At 35.6% G+C, this 17,011-nt stretch overlaps 1 protein-coding gene across 13 annotated transcripts in view; it reads left to right on the forward strand.

The window, feature by feature from the left end:
* The window catches only part of SLC9A3 (solute carrier family 9 member A3), a 93,639-nt gene that overhangs the window by 17,783 nt on the left and 58,845 nt on the right, over positions 1–17,011 (forward strand). For 4 of the 13 annotated variants that reach the window (XR_015745943.1, XM_087947122.1, XM_087947120.1 and 1 more), the window contains exon 2: positions 8,225–8,359. The exons of 3 other annotated variants lie outside the window; for them this stretch is intronic. Coding sequence is in view for 8 of the 10 variants with exons in the window: in XM_087947122.1 (XP_087803248.1) it covers positions 8,225–8,359 (135 nt within the window). In the remaining 2 variants the exon portion in view is untranslated. Of the gene's footprint in view, positions 1–4,641; positions 4,762–8,224; positions 8,360–13,322; positions 13,412–17,011 lie in introns of those variants that run through there. 6 more of the 13 variants (XM_087947123.1, XM_087947126.1, XM_087947124.1 and 3 more) reach the window with 4 other exon arrangements.

Below are 17,011 nucleotides of genomic sequence, written 5' to 3' on the forward strand. Positions count from 1 at the left end.
ATGAACTAAAATAAATTACAATAGTTAAAATTACATCATAGAAAATATTAAAATCAGCTTTGATTACTGTATTGTTTTTAAAATGATTTTTTGCATAATGCTTTGGAGTTGGAATTGATGTTTGAGTCCAAGCAACAATTAAGATTAAAGGATTCTAAAAGATGGGTGCCCAAGTTTAACTTTAAAATATTCTGTGACAGATATTCAACCTCTTTCTGCAATTTATATCATTCTTTGTTTTTAATTGTTCAATTGAAATCTGCCTTCTTGCAACTTAAGCCTATTGTTCATTATGGGACATTAGACAACAAACATGTCTTCCTCTTGAATAACTTTACATACAGCTAGTTTATGATTAATACAAGTTGAAATAATGTGATATTAAATTAGTGCAAATTGTTCAGTTCAAGTTGCTTTTCAAGTAAACTGTGAGGTTGATTCATATGCAGTGAGGTTTTACCAAGTTACTATTAGATGTTGCTACCTCAATATGCACTTGACTAACTTCACATGTGTGTGTGTGTGTGTGTGTGTGTGTGTGCTGCTTGCCACTTTTGTGATTTTTAATTGTTTCAAGAAGTACTCTTAATAAAATAGACAAAAGGAAGATTTATTCAGATAAAAAGAGTACATACCAAGCACAAATTCATTCTATTTCATGGATTTCATTCATTCATGGATAAAAATATTAAAGGGGAAAACAACTCAAGAAGCTTGGAAAAGTCTGAAAAATATTATTATAAAAGCCCAGTCCAGCATAGTACCACTGAAAAAGAAAAATAAGAAATCCAAAAAGAAACCAGCATAGTGGCACAAAGAACTTTCTGATAAACTGAAAGACAGAAGGATAAGCATAAAAAATTGGAAAGAACTGCAAATAACTAAGGCTGAATAGTAGCATATAACCCAGATATGCAAAGATGGTCAGGAAAGCTAAGGCTTGAATGAACTAAGACTTGCCATAAATGGCAAAAATAATTTTTAAAATTTTCTTTCAACATATAAAATATAAGAAAAAAATCAAATAAACAATTGATCCACTATTGAGAGAAGATGGCAAGGAAGTGACAGGCAGCATGGAAAAAGCAGAGCTGCTTAATTTTTTCTTTGAATGTATCTTCACACAAAAAGAAAAACTAGCCCAACCTACCAAAAAAGGAACCATAAAAGACAGACTAAGAATTCAAATTAAAATAGGCAAGAAGATGATAAGAGAATATCTGTTCACTTTGAGTTCAAATCACCAGGATCTGAAGGATTACATCTCTAACGGACCTGGCAGTCATGTTATTGAAACCCTTGGATCATATCTTTCAAAGATCCTGGATCACTGGAGAATTATCAGAGGACTGGAAAGAGCTGATATGGTTCCCATCTTCAAAAAAAAGGGGGGGAAGGGGGACAAATCCACAAAATTACAGACTAATCAGCCTGACAACAATACCTGGGAAGATGTGGAAAAGATAATAAAGCTACAGATCTGTGAACACTTTGAAGCAAGCAAAGTTAAGCAAAAAAGCCAACATTGGTTTGTCAAAAAACAGATCATACTAAACAAATATTATTTCATTCTTTGACAAGATGCTGTGGACATAGTATACTTGGATTTCAGTAAGGCCATTTGACAAAGTAAACCACAACCTTCTTGGTAAACTAAACATAATAATGGGATAAACAGCATTACTACCAGATTAGATTTGCAACTTCCTGACAAACTGCGCTCAGTGTGTAGTCCTTAATGGAACAGCATCTACATAGGAGAAGTAAACAGTGGGGTACCCCAAGATTCTGTCTTAGGCCCAATACTCTTCAATAGCTTCATAAATTATTTAGATGAAGGAATAGAAGGGGAATTATTCAAATTTGCAGATCACTCCAAGCTGGCAGGAATAGCCCAAATCCCAGATGATAGACTCAAGATCCAAAAGGATTGCAACAGATTTGAACACTGGGCTCTATCTAACAAAATGAAATTCAACATAGAAAAAAATGAATATTTTATACTTATGCAAAAATACAATCCCAAATGTACAGGTACAGAGTAGGCAAAACTTGGCTCAAGAGGGATCTTGGAACCCTAGTGGACAATCACTTATATATGAGCCAGCAATGTGCTGCAGCTGCCAAAAAAGCCAATGCAATTCTAGACTGCATTAACAGAGGGATAAAATCAAGATCACATGAATTGTTAGTACAGCTTTAAAAGGCCTTGGTAAGACTACACTTAGAATACTGCATCCAGTTTTGGTCACAACAATATTTTTAAATGTTGAGCCTCCAGAAAAAGTGCAGAGAAGAGCAACAAAGATTATTAGTGGGGTAGAGTTTAAAACTTATGAAGAACAGTTGCAGGAATTGGGTATGTCTAGTCTTAGTGAAAAGAAGACTAGGGGTGGCATGATAGCAGTTTTCCAATATCTAAGGGGTTGCCACAAAGAAGAGGCATCAACCTATTTTCCAAAGCACCAGGAGGCAAAACAAGAAGCAATGGATGGAACTAATCAAGGATAGAACCAACCTAGAACTAGCAAGAAATTTCCTGACAGTGGAAACAATAAACAATAGATAGAAATTAATGGAGAGAAGCAACCTGGAATTAGGGAGAAATTTCCTAACAGTGAGAATAATTAACGAGTGGAACAGCTTGCCTCCAGAAGTTATTGGCGCTCCATCACTGGAGGCTTTTAAAAATAGGCTGGACAGCCATTTGTCTGAAATGGTATAAGATCTCCTGCTTGACCAAGGGGTTGGACTAGAAGACCTCCAAAGTCCCTTCCGTTATTCTATTTCTGTTACATTTTTCAATGCCTATTTCTTTTAAGCGGGAATTACAATATTTTACTTTTAATTACAATTCTACATAGTGCAAAATTCAGATAATGCAGATCTGCATTTTCTGCTACATTCATGGCTAGTACAATTTTATATTTTGATAATTTGTCAATTTTTATGTTATGGTTTTATAATGTTGAATGGTTTCTGGAGGAGGGGACAAATGGCTGCTTCTTTAAGGTTGGCATAAAACCACCCTCTCCCTTAAGAATTCATCCACCATCATATGGATCCCATCCATGGATCCACTTTTCATTTGGCATTCTAAGCTGTTCCATCTCCTAGAGCAGGATTGTCAAAGTGCTTAGATCTGGCATGTGAGGCCACCCTGGAAACAGCAAATGACCGGCCTGTGGTGCCTCTGCCAGCAAAAATGGAGCTTGGGAGGGCCACACATAGCCCCCTCCCCCCCGAACTCCATTTTTGGCTGTGACAGCCTCCTGCAACCCTCTGCTAGAGAAAAACAGAGCTAGGGAGGGCTGCATGCAGCTCTCCTGAGCTCCATTTTTGGTGGCAGAGACCTCGGGCCACCATAGATGCTCCCAACAGAGTGATGTCGAGCTGGCCATGTCAGGTCAAACACAACCCTGAGGTAGCCCTCAATGAAATCAAGTTTGACACCCCTGTCCTAGAGTGTTTCAAGGAGCACTCAGGATTATGAACAAAAGAGCCCACACAGATTCCATCAAATCCAAGACTATCACTTTCCCCTCTTTGCAAATCAACCCATACAAATCTTTCACAATCCATACAGTAAATATGGGGGCAGACTTATCAAAGTAGGTTTTAATTCCTTACAGCAAGGAACACATACAATAGGGATCCCCAACATCCAGGGTGTGGCCCATTCCTGGGCCTTGAGCTTTTCACATTTGAGCCATGGAAGTAATGGGTGCATGCATGCATATGTGCATTCCCACGTGTGTAAGCAGCAGGCAAGAGAGTGCTTACATGCTCCAAGGGCAAGGCATATGTGCCCTCCACTTGCACAGATGGACCTGCATTTGCGTATGCTTGGCTATCCTGCATGCAGAACCATCCCCTCTCCCCCTCCGCTCCACCAGTCCGCAAAGCTGAAAAGATTGGGCAACTCTGACCTACAGAGAACTTCAAAGATAATAAAAAGTTATCCGACCATAACAAGATGCTAACAGCAACATTCCCAAACTTAAAATCATATTCTAGGTGTCTTGAGACAAAAAACAGGTCTGACTACTATTTTATGTTAGGCCTTCAATAATCTTCACTATCATTTGTCCCAATATGAATAAGAAGAAAGAAATAATTGCCCGCACATTTTTGGTTTCCACTGTTGTGTGCTGGGAAGACAAGCACTTTTTAAAAAAATTAAACTGCATTAGGAACTCAACAGTTGCCTCACTGAAATGCCAGAAGGAGCATGAATTTATTGTTTGTTGGAAGTAAATTGCTTTCAGTCCCATGTTAGTCATTTGGACGTAACTAATCCATTTTACAGTGATTACTAAAATAAAGTGAGTAAAGTAGATATGAATAGTATTGTAAATGCTATGGAATCTTATTCAGGTAGCATAGAGGCCAGATTATCTTTCATGCCAATTTGTCAAGAATTGCTGCACAGAAGGTTTGTTAGCATTAACTTTACAATATATACAGTAAACAAACCCCTAGAGAAAGGATATGGAAAGAGACAAGAGGTAGCCTTAGGTTCTATGCAGATGGATTTTTTTTAACAATAAAAAGAAACAGAAGCTTGCTGCAGGGAATAGAGATATTTGTCCTTGATTTAAGCTTCCATTCAATTGGAAAGGGATTCAAGGCTGATGGTCAAGTCTGATTTCTCATGCCCCACTTTAGATAGTATCTACAATTTACTGATTGTACTGGATAAGAAATACCTTTCCCACTTATTCTCCATTTCTTAGGAGATATTTGCAATTATTTTTTATAGTTATGTTTTTACAATTATTTCTCTTTTTTTCAATTATTCTTTTTACAATTATTTCTCTTTTTTTCTTTTTAAGACTTTATTTCTGTGGTTTGCAGAAACAACTTGTGCAAGAATGCATGCTGTGCTCAAAATAATATCAATTGGCAGGGGATGGAAGATTACAAAGAAAAATTGAATTGAGTATTTATTTATTATATCACGTATATACAACCTTCATAATAACCATCAAAAACAGCAAAGCAAATAATGAACTAAAATAAATTATAATAGTTAAAATTATATCATAGAAAATATTAAAATCAGCTTTGATTACTATATTGTTTTTAAAATGATTTTTGCATAATGCTTTTGAGTTGGAACTGATGTTTGAGTCATGTGGTCCAAGCAATAACTCAGATTAAAGGATTCCAAAAGATAGGTGCCCAAGTTTATCTTAAAAACATTCAGGGACAGTGACCTCTTTCTGCAATTTATATCACTCTTTGTCCCTGATGCCAGAAAGGTAGGGATTGCTGAATTTAAATCCAGTGCAATTGAATTCCAGTTCAGTAACTTTCTTCATATAATTCTCAGACCTGTCCTACATTTATATTCCTTGCTCTCCCTAGCCAAAAGCATCACTTTTAAACAGAGACAAAGCTATTTGAAATGAGTGAAAAAAATTACAATAATTCTAATATTTTATTAGAATACAGCAAAGAACACTGGGGTGCCCAAACCCTGGGCCACAGCCCACTACCGGGCCTTAAGCCTTTCAGAATCGGGCCATGGAAGTGACAGGCATGTGCATGCACACATGCGTTCCCACTCATGTAAGCAGCAGGTGAGTGAGTGTGTGTGTGTGTGTGTGTGTGTGTGTGTGTGTGTGTGCATGCTCCATTTGTGCAAGTGGCAAGTGCAAAAGCCTGCCACTTGTGCAAATGTATCTGCCCATGCACACATGTTTTCCCATTGCTCATGCGGACCCATTCACTCTCCCTTTCCCTTCCACCAGACCACCAAGCTGAAAAGGTTGGGGAACTCTGGCCTACAGAGAACTCCAAAGCTAATAGAAAGTTATCTGACCGTAACAAGATGCTAACAGCAACATTCCCAAACTTCAAATCATGTTCTAGCTGCCTTGAGACATAAAAAAAAGGTCTAACAGGTGACTACTGCTCTAAGTTAGGCCTTCAATAATATGGGTCTGAACTGTAATTTTGCAGTAGCTATGGACCATCTCAGATTCTATACCCTCTAAGGCAGATTAGAGTCCCACAGAGCATACATCCGGGGAATTCCTGTACATAATCCAGCCATAAGTAGCTTTCAGTAAGCAAATTTAGTATGTAGTATGGAGGCAGGTATAATAGCCACACCAACCCCATCTGATTTTTACAACCTGATAACCTATTAAGATCTTACAACTAATTATCTGCAGGACAATGCCTCCAAAAGCCCTCACAGTGTCATGGATGACAAGTCATCCCATCTGTCTTGCTCTGGGAGTACACTGGTTCTACACTCAAATTTTGGAGTGCCTCTGTGCCCAGCCAGGTCTTGATAATATTGTATATACCCTCCCACCTACAATTAGATTTTGGATGAAGGATCCCTTATTGCAGGCTAACTTACATTCAGAGCAGCAACCCTGAATGACTGGATATCTGGGCAAAACAGAAAGGGATGAAATGCAGGGCCTCCCAATATATGTACGGAGCGCCAAGCAATCTGATTGTGCCACATTGTTCTTTGGCAGCACACTCTCCAGATTTGAACAAGAGCAACTAAGAATGACCCAAGATGAATCTAGGATGACCATGGACCTACATGGGAAGAATAATCTTGACAAGTGCAATTTATACTTGTTCTTGGCTAATGGATTGTTTTTGACATAGTTGATTATTTTTGTGTTTCATTTGCATCCCTTTTATGGTCATTTATATCATTAAAGTTTTAAAAAGTACAATTTGGCTGTTATTTTCTGTATTAAATGATGCTTTCATTATATCCTACATGATTCTTGGCTTTTCCTCCCCCTAATTTTAGCCCAGCACCTTAATTGCTAGACCAAACCGACTCTCCTACTGATTTAAAATAATAAACACAATACAAGATTACTGCCTGAAATTATGTTACATTTCATAATTAATTTCCCTTATCAAAATCCTGCCTGATCTTTGCAAATTAGCTTTTCACATTCCCTTCATTTCTGTCAGTTCCAACAGTTTGGCATTCACTTTCCTTATAGTGCTTAGAGGGCCAAAAAGACTATATATTTACTTTCTTAAACATTAATCCATCAACATCAGCCACCATTCTGATTATTGAGTAATATTAGTAATAATTATTACTATAATTATTGAGAAATCTGCCTATCTGATATGTGTTAGATAAAGCTACAACTGAATATTTAACAATTTTACTTCAATGCTTCCTTAGCTATGAGGCAAACAAGCTTCCTATTTCCCCCAAGATTTGCTTTATGTTTAAACATTCATCTGATAATTTCAGTGTGCTAATTGTATTCAATTACCCAGGCTCACAGTAACTTCAAAGTATTTGCTACTATTTCAAACCTGCAAGGCACTCATTATGACCCAAAAAATTATTTATCTGTTTTCCCTCAAGCTTTTTCTCCCTTATCACCCAATAGATAAGTGGTTGTTTGAACTCCAACGCAAATCTGAATTGCTTGTGCAGAAAGTTATTAGTCTTGATAATGGGCTCAGGCAGGCGGTTTTTCCAGTAAGAGACACTGAGCTCTTTACAAGTCCTACTTATTAAAAAAAAGGAGTCTATTTTTAAGGGATCAAGTCCACTGGTTTCTCTTTACACCTACCAACCAATTATTTTTCTCTGATAAAAGAGAAATTTTGTATTGAACCATTGTTCTTCCTTGTTATGTCTTATGTTCCCTAAATCAGTGATTTTGCTGCTGCTCTAAGTGTACAGCTTTTTGGGAGGCAGGTGGTTTATAGTTGTGTTTCTCATAATACACACACAATATACTAGAACAAAGTGTAACCACTCAGATATCTGCAAGCTTTCTCACGTTAACATTACTGTAATGTCTCAAGGCTTGTCATGGATGTTCCACTTTTTCCAAATGGAAAAATTACAGAGTTGACCTGAACAGATTTGTCATGAAACCTCCGCCCCAGAGCACAGGTAATCAAGGCAAATGTATAAAGGCAGCTGCAATTATGGCATGGCTGACCCCTGTTGGTTATACACAGCTGCGCAAGCATATGTAATACTGTTGATACCTAATAGCAGCAGCAGCCTTTCACCCTTGGAAATTTATCTGATCCAGTCTCTCATCCAGTTTTCCATGTCCAGAGATCCATTTCAACCAATGAAGACAAGCAGTCTTTGCAGATATTCAGTAATTTGAAAACCTATTATTTAAAGACTCTGCCATGATGGGCAAGGTGCAAGTTTGGGGAATTTTCTTGGTTTTTTTTCTTTTTCCTGTTGCAGCACAGACGGAAGACAGCAACAGCACTCTAAAACATAAAAATGAAGCTTACCAAATCGTCACTTTCAAATGGCATCATGTCCAGGATCCTTATATTATTGCTCTGTGGATTCTCGTAGCCAGCCTGGCCAAAATTGGTAAGTATGAGATTCTTCTTTTTGCACCCTTTTACCTACACAGATTAGTCTTTTATACTGGTCTTTGGCTAATGCTTTATTTTTAATGACTTTTACTGTTTATGTATTGAATTGGGTGTTTTACTAATTATTTTAATTCAAAATACAGTTTTGCTGCTGCTCAAATATTTATTTTAGGCGTTAAACCTAGGATTGGTTTCACATTATACTTTTTCATTATCCTTATTCTCTGTGATATTTTTTCTCTACAAATGGCATATCTTTTTTCTGACAATTATGGACAAAAAATGGATTAGCTGCATAATTTTCCTTGATCAACAGCATTAGGAACCATCTATCTGGAGGCATCTTCTATGCTTCCTGCTTGTGCTTCCATGCTGTACTGTACTCCTGAAAAGATCCTAGAAACAAAGACAACTATACTTGAATAATCAATGCTGGGCATTATTAGGATTGTGAGATCAAATCATATTTTGTCTAAACTGGAGATGTTGTAAAGTACAAATATGTATTTTTCTATATATGGACAACTACAATAGTTTACAATTATTTAGAACCATTTTTCTACTCTATAAAGCATCTGTTCCAGAACTGTAGGAGTTTGAAATTAAAGACTTACCTCAAAATTAAATTTGGAAAAGGATGGTTTCTGGTACTTTCAGGGGTCATTCCATTTTTTAAATAGGATTGAAATAATGATAAATCACATGATTTATAGGCATCACAATTTATGTAGTGAGTTGGGTGGAGGATATTTTTGCATACATTAATAATACAACTGAGTTAAATTAGGGAAGAACAAATTTCTAGCTTTGCAGGTCTACTTTGTTTATTAGAATTCACACAATGCAAAAAGTGCAAAAAGGGAGAGAGAGTCTAAGACTATTCTGAGTTGCAGATTAATTTCAAATCTTAGTGTTTCATTCAATATCTTTATTTCAGCTGAGTAAAACAGCAAACTGCTTCTTTGGGAATCAGCAAACTGCTTCTTTTCCCTGATCTATCTTGTCTATTGCTATAATATGTGGAAAAAGAAAGGTATGGAGCAGAAGAAAGCATTTATATACTTAAAAGTACATTTGTGTGTGTGTATACATTATTGGGCTATGCTTGAAGTCAGCATTCTATGTCCATTAAACCTTAAAACTTCTCACCGTAACAATGCTTAAAATTAGCAAAACAATAGCAAAAACAACTATCAATATTTGTCAACTTGATTTCTCTTTTTGTTTGTGAACTTTCCCTATCATGAAAGTATATGTATTATAGCCTAATAAAAAGGGGGAAAGAAAGAAAATATAGAGTATGGACTCCTTTGAAAAGGATTTCCTGCCTCTAGACTCAATGGATTAATGCCCTTATCCAGCATAGTTTATTTTATTATACTCAACCAGCAGATCATATCAATTTAAAATCTCAAACTATTCCACATTTAAAATAAATAAGGAAAGTTATCAAAATAGCCATTAATCATCTCTGATCCTGCAGAACACTATGCAATATTTGGCTACCTTGATATATATGTATCTGGGTCTGAACTTGTAAGCAAAATCTTTTTGTAAATATATCTACAATAATAAATATGAAGATTTTTTTAAAAAACAGGGCAATGTGAGAATACTATCTGTCCTCTAAAGCTTTGTTTGAAATAAAAGGATTCCCAAATACCTATAATCTAAATATAATTGAATATAATTATTGTCTTATACATATCTGATATGTGCTAGAAAAAGTTATTTAACAATTTTCAATGTTTCTTTAGCTCTAAGAAGCAATCCTCATATTTCCCCTAAGTTTTGTTTTATGTTTAAATATCCATCTGACAATTTAAGTGTGCCAATTATAACCAATAATTTAGGCTTACCATAACTTTTTGCTTTTATGTTAAGCTTGCATTATAACCCAAATATTTGTCTATGAATTTGTTTCCTCTCAAGACGTGGAATCTAGATTGTTTGCTCCAAAGAAGAGACAAGCCAGGATTAGCAAACAGTGTTCTGAATTTGAAAATTGAATACTTTGGAAAGGATAGAAACTGCCTGCAGTGGTTTGAGTTATGACACAACTTTCCTAAGAGACCCTGGCAGCCAATTACACATGAGCTAAATTAAACTCTTAGGCTGGGCATTGTAGAGCATCTTGTCCATGCATAGCCCACATAAATGCTTTTATCACAAAGCAGGTAAAATGCACTTCATAATCCCTACAATCGAACCCTACTTCTTTGGATTGCAATGATGTACCAGAATAATAATGCATGTCATAGAATGTGCTAATCTGAATACTACAAAGGAAAGAGAGCAATGCAATAGATAGCAATGTCTACAATAAGATAGCTAAACAACATTGTGTATGCATAAACTTATATAAAAGCCAATATGGCATAAAATTTAACCTAGTATTCTGGGAACTGGTAAACCCTGGTACTTTTGCACCCTCAGCCATGATCCTCATCAACCTAATCACTTTCTGCCATCCAACCTACCTCACATGATAGAAGTTGTGGAGATAAAATGAAGGAAGATCTTTATATGTAGTACCTGGAACATAAGAAAAAAAGGCAAACAAACAAACAACAAATACATTTTAACTATTCATCTGGGGACTATTAGGATCAAAGGCCTTTTCCAATTTCATAGATTGAATTGTCTCTATAATTTATCGTAATGATGGTGATTGTGCAGGTTTTTTATGCTCTTGAGATATCTCTTCCCAGTTCAATATTTTCCAGAAATTAATTGCTGTACAGTTGCAGTTGTCTCCAGTATATGTAGTGGCTTGCATCTCTGAGTTGGTAGCATATATCACCATTCAGACTCTGCATTTGTTGCCAATTCTTTTCCAGGTCCAATTTAAGGGTTGGTTTTGACCTATAATTTTTTTCATTTCTTAGCAGAAATGAAATCTCAATTTATTTATTTTTGCAAGCTCCTAAAAACCAATCTTTTTTGGAGAGCCTTCTTTGATTTGAATTATTGTTGCTGTACTTTGCTTATTTCCATTCTTGTGTTGTTGGATTTTATAGGAAGTTTTTAATAGTATTTTTTTTTTTTGTGAGCCATTGAGAGTACTTTTTATTGCGATGGAAAACATATAAGTTTAATAGACTATATAAATAAGATAAAAATTTTAAACGGATAATTAATAGATTCACTCTATAAGTAGCCTGAATTCCAGGAATAAAAGTTCATTGCTTGTTTTTACTTTTATCCTGTGACTGAATAATTTGATGATCAAATGATCCAGTCACTCCATTTTATTTATCATATCCAATTGTCATTTTTCCCCTGCTGCTTTGAGCATAACTCAGGGCTGAATCCCCCAATATTGTATTCTTATTATATAATTTTGGTTATATAACCAGAGTCAGTTGGACATTGAATTGATTTTAGTAATAGCATTTAGGTGATGAAAAATCATAGGTGTAATGCATATTTTGCATGTTGAATGTCTTGGCTTCAATATCTGATATCCTCATTTCAAACAAGAATGTATCTAATGCACTTTCTTATACCTGAAAGAGAATTATTTCATCACAATAACAATACGGTACGTAATTTATTTTTGTTTGGCTTGATCTTTTTTATTACTACATATTACTGAGTTTAAATTATACAAAACCATCTTGGTCACTAATAGTTGTGTTACTGCTCTCCTTTCAAAGCAATCATAGCCTATTTCCCCCACCCCCCAGTCATCTATCCAAAAATTGGCTAATCCAGAATCAGTTATTTGCTTCTCATATTTCACTTGCTGAACTTTGGCAAATTAATCTTTTTCTTTTTTTTCTTTTGCTTTATTCTGTGTATCTTAAGTGCTGAGAGCATACATCTCAGATATTTGCCTGTCACTGTAACAATACAGATAAAAATGTTGTAGGTGCATTCCCTTGTTTATATAGTGATAGTTTAACTTGTAACCTGTCCTTGTTACAATCTTGCAATTTGACTATTAGCCTTCTTGTTTTTATCTTGCCAAGGGATTATTTATTAATGCAATGAAAAAGACACAAATAATTATGTTAATATATTACTTTACATGAATAATAAACTAAAAAGAACATTCCCAGTTAATGATATTTGCAAATGGATAAAAAAAAGAAATAGAAAACTGCATCTTTAGCTAACTACTGACATCAGAAAAACAATTAAGTAGGAAATTGTTTTGTGCAACTCCCAGTAAAATCATGATTGAAGAGAAAATTTAATCTGGGAATGAAAAACTTTCATATGAGGTATTGTAACAAGGTAGATCATGTCAATGTTATGGGGTAAAAGAAAAAAAGAAAAGAAAAGTGTAACCAATGCTCAATACCTGCTGCAAAATGTATATATGTATATATATATTTGTTTATATGTTTGTTTGTTTCTTTTTAAATATTTTAAATATATGAAACTTATATAAACTTTAATTTAAATTAAAAAAAAAGAAAAGAAAAACTTTCATATGGCTTGTGATTATATATATATTATATATATATTTGTGTCTGGCACAAATTGGACGAATCTGTGCAACTCACAAGTAGGACCAGGATTTCCTAATGTTTTTATTTTGGTTGGTAAAAAAATATTTTGTTTTATAACATTAAAGCTATTTTATAGTACACATGATAATGTGAGTTTCTCACTCCAACTATTTGTGAATTTTCTATAAAAAAGGCAAGAAAACAAACTCCCCAGTTTTCTGCAACTGTAGTTAGATAAGAGCTCAACAACTTCACAAAAAGGCAGAGACCTCACGAAGTTCTAGTACCTACTTTAGTTTAGTGAATCACACACTCAGTGTAAGATGCAAAAAACTATAACAAGCATGACAAATGCCTATTCAGTTCCATTTAAATATTCTACTATAAGTGCCTATCAGTTCTTGAAGTGCTCATAAGTTATGTGTTAACCATTACCATTTTCCCTAATGTTTAACTAGAATCTTCTGCATTCAATCTATACATGCCTCATTTTTGCAGCTTAAAACTAACTGCAAACAGAGTAGTCCATCCCAACCAGACTGATACAGAATGGAAAAGCAAAGTTTATCTCAAGCTGTTCAACAAAGGTATGGATAGAGAGTTTAGCCCCTCTTATCCTTTACTGTTCCAATGACAGAATCTTCAAAGTCACCAGATATGCTCAAGCTTGCTAATTTTTTCCTAAAGTTTCAATTATTTTGTCCTTGAGCTGGTATATCACATTCTTGGAACTGTCTCACCTGCCCCATGGTTTTGAGAATTTATTTGTTTCTAATAATGAGAACATGGTCAAGAATAAGGTTTTGCTTCAGGAGGTTTCATATTTGTAACTTAGGTTTATAAAAAGAAAAGAAAAAAACTAGGCTATTCAGGATACTACCACTTCTTTCTCTAAGCGGTCATTTAATCCTTTCTGTTAAGGTACTTAAAAATCTTATATATTTTTATGACAATAGGTAGATCTATATAACAATTATATTTTGTTGCTCTTAAAAATTAAATAGAGAAATCCAGAATATTAATGAAGCCACAATTGAGACATCTGGTCTTATTATCCAGATAGAGGCAACAAAGAAAGTTCATAATCTTTCTACTTCAGATCTTATTTCATGCAAAACAAAAACTCATTTAAAATTACTTTCTAAAATGAAAAGAAACAGTGTAAGTTCTATTGTATGCTTTAATATTTTTAGATTGAGCATTTATGGTTCAGCAAATATTATATCAACTCTATAAAACTATTTATTTTGTGTTTCTGGGATGGAGATAAAAATGTGCATGATAGTTTTCTGACGTAATAGTTAAGTCTTTTTATGTAGTACAGTATGGTGATGATATTTGTGTTGTTTTTATTTATTTGAATTTGAGATCTTTATTTTGAATTAAGTCAAGCTATTTAGAAAACATTATGTTAACACAACACCTCTCCAATGGAATTAATGAATTCCCCATTCTTTCCTTCAAAATTTCTTGAAGTTCTTTAAACTGAGATAAACTGTCAGATCTATCGGCGTACTACGAGCAAATGGAATTGATTTTACATCCTTAGGTAAAATATCTTGGGCTAGTCATGCCCATGTTCTAAAGTACCTCTCCTATCACGTGACTAATAAATACATTTACCATTGCAGCCTCCTGCAGGTGGTCATCCCATCTCTGATTACAATTTTCTACTAAAGGATTTTCTACTATCTGCGAGGCAGTCTCTACCCACCATTGAACAACATCTATTATTAGTATTGTTTTGCTGATACTCAACTACAGTTTACTTCCTTGTAATTTGAGCCCATTTTTGTACAATAATACAACTAGTTTAATGGAGCACTATTTAAACACCATTGGCATTGACAAAATCACCATCAATCAATTGCAAAAGGCATCTTTACTCAAAACAGCTTACATCCTGCAACATGACCGCTAACATCATCAAGCATCCACATCTGCAGGGGTATGATTCTACAGGTTCTGTCCGGCTCTGTAGAATTGGTAGCTCTGAAGAGCAGCAAACATAGAACTGGTTCTATGTCTGCTGCTGTTTTGGTCCACCCGCCCGCCTGGGCTCTTACCTGACCTTTATTTCCTGGTTTTTCAACCACAGCTGCTTTGTGCGGCACAGCTGCGGTTGAAAAAGCAAAACGTAAATCACCGAACCGGTAGTTACACCAGTTGGATCCCACCCCTGCACATCTGCCTATCCCAGGTCATTTGGAAGAACTCAATAGATGGACTAAAATGCCAGATTCAATCTAAACATCTCACTGTGTGACAAACCATTCACAGTAGCAAAATTGGAAGAATTACAAAAGCTTACTCAGGACAAAAAAACAAACAAACACCAAAGCCTTGATAAAAGTAATTTAAACCATAGAGACAAATCAGGGGAATTGGCAGTATAGGAAGTTAGCATACCTATTGAATTGTTTTTATTCTGAAACCAGGCACACTCTCCTCTGTCTCAGAAAGAACAATAACAAATAGCAAATAACAACTATAGCCAAGAAGATCAGCACAAATTGAAAATTGTAGGCAGAGTTTCTAATTTCAATCCAATCAGAAATCTTTTCACAAATTCATAAATGGAGAGACTGCAGTGAATCAGTCATCACCTAGAAGAAACTGTGCAGTTCTGGGTATAGATATGGAATAAATCCAAAGAAATACAACAATAAGAATGCAGCTTGGTTAAATGCAGTGGATAAGAAAAAAATAAATCTGAAATGGAAGAACTTTTAACAACAGCAGAAGTGGTGGAGGAAAAAAACAAGGAAGATAAAAAATTGATCAGCAGCAGATAAAGAGAACTGCATGTATTTTGGCTGAAACTGCTGATCAATCTACACTCATTCATTGCCAAGCAGTTTAAAAACATACTACAGTGAGGTAAAATTGAAAAGTGGCTAACATCTGGCAAAACCTACTGATAATAAAAGATCCAACCAAAAGTGCAGCACCAGGCAATGGCTAACTGATATGGTAGCAGATGCAGTCCAACAGCATCTAGCTGAAAACAAGCTCTTTCTGTTTATCTAGAAAGGAACCCACACAAACAGCAGAGGAACAAAAGACTGACTTCTAATTGACAAGATTATTTTGGAAACTGCAAGAGAAGGAAGACCAATTTGAATGTAGCATGGATTGATTACAAAAAGGCATTTGACCCCGTGCCACATGATTGGATTATCAAGTGTCTAGAAAAAGCAAATCTGGTAGAAACATCAGAAGCTTTGTGCAAAAATCAATGGCACAATGGAAGCCACAGATGCTGGTCAATTATGATGGATTAAGATAAGTTAGCATCAAGAGAGGAATCTTACAAGAAGATCATTAGTGTTAATCATTGCTCTGATTCCTCTGTCAACAGTACTAAACAAGTCAGGCCATGGCTATCAAATATCAAAAATATCTGCTAAACTATTACATCCACTTTACATGAATGATATGAAGCCGTATTTTTTTTGGGGGGGGGGGGCATCTGAAATGGAATCACTGCTCAACACTGTTCAAACACAAGATACTTTCTGAAGGGCCCAATCAAGGAAAGGGTATAACTGGCACACCAGTTGGACTTTTGCAAAGATTTTTCTGGCCTCAGCTGACACTTCTTCTTCAAGCAGAAGCTGCAATTCTAGGAAGACAACCCCCCCCCAACTGAAGTGAGAAAGGCTACCAATTCAAAATCAAAGATGCATTATCCCAAGATCTGGCTATCCCTAACGTCTATATTCACTTGGTCTTGATAGATTTGAATCAGAGAAAGTTATGACTCAGAAAACCCCTCACGTGTCCAAGCATAGGATAGATTCTTGGCAGCCTCTCTTGGCTGGCTTGGGGATAAAACATGGTACTGAATCCCAAACTGTCAGATAATTTCACATAGAGATTTATATATATTTTGAAAAGGATGGGAGAGAGTAGAACCTTGCAGAAATTTATAATCTCTCTTCCTCAACTAACACTGATGGAAACTGATCCCAGAGAAAAGGAAGAGAATTACTGTAAACCAGGGGTGAGATTCAAATTTTTTAACAACTGGTTCTGTGGGTGTGGCTTAGGTGGTGGGCGTGGCTTGGTGGTCCTGTGACTGGGTGGTCATGTTATTGACTGGGTGTGGCCAACTCAATATCACTCACATCGAGGCACGCATCTCTTCACCTGGCCTCTCATGACTGTGGGGATGCTGCAACAGT

This window comes from Notechis scutatus, chromosome Z, assembly GCF_049901735.1.
Source record: "Notechis scutatus isolate UNSWTSFEM ecotype Mainland chromosome Z, rNotScu1.2, whole genome shotgun sequence".
Taxonomy (NCBI): domain Eukaryota; kingdom Metazoa; phylum Chordata; class Lepidosauria; order Squamata; family Elapidae; genus Notechis; species Notechis scutatus.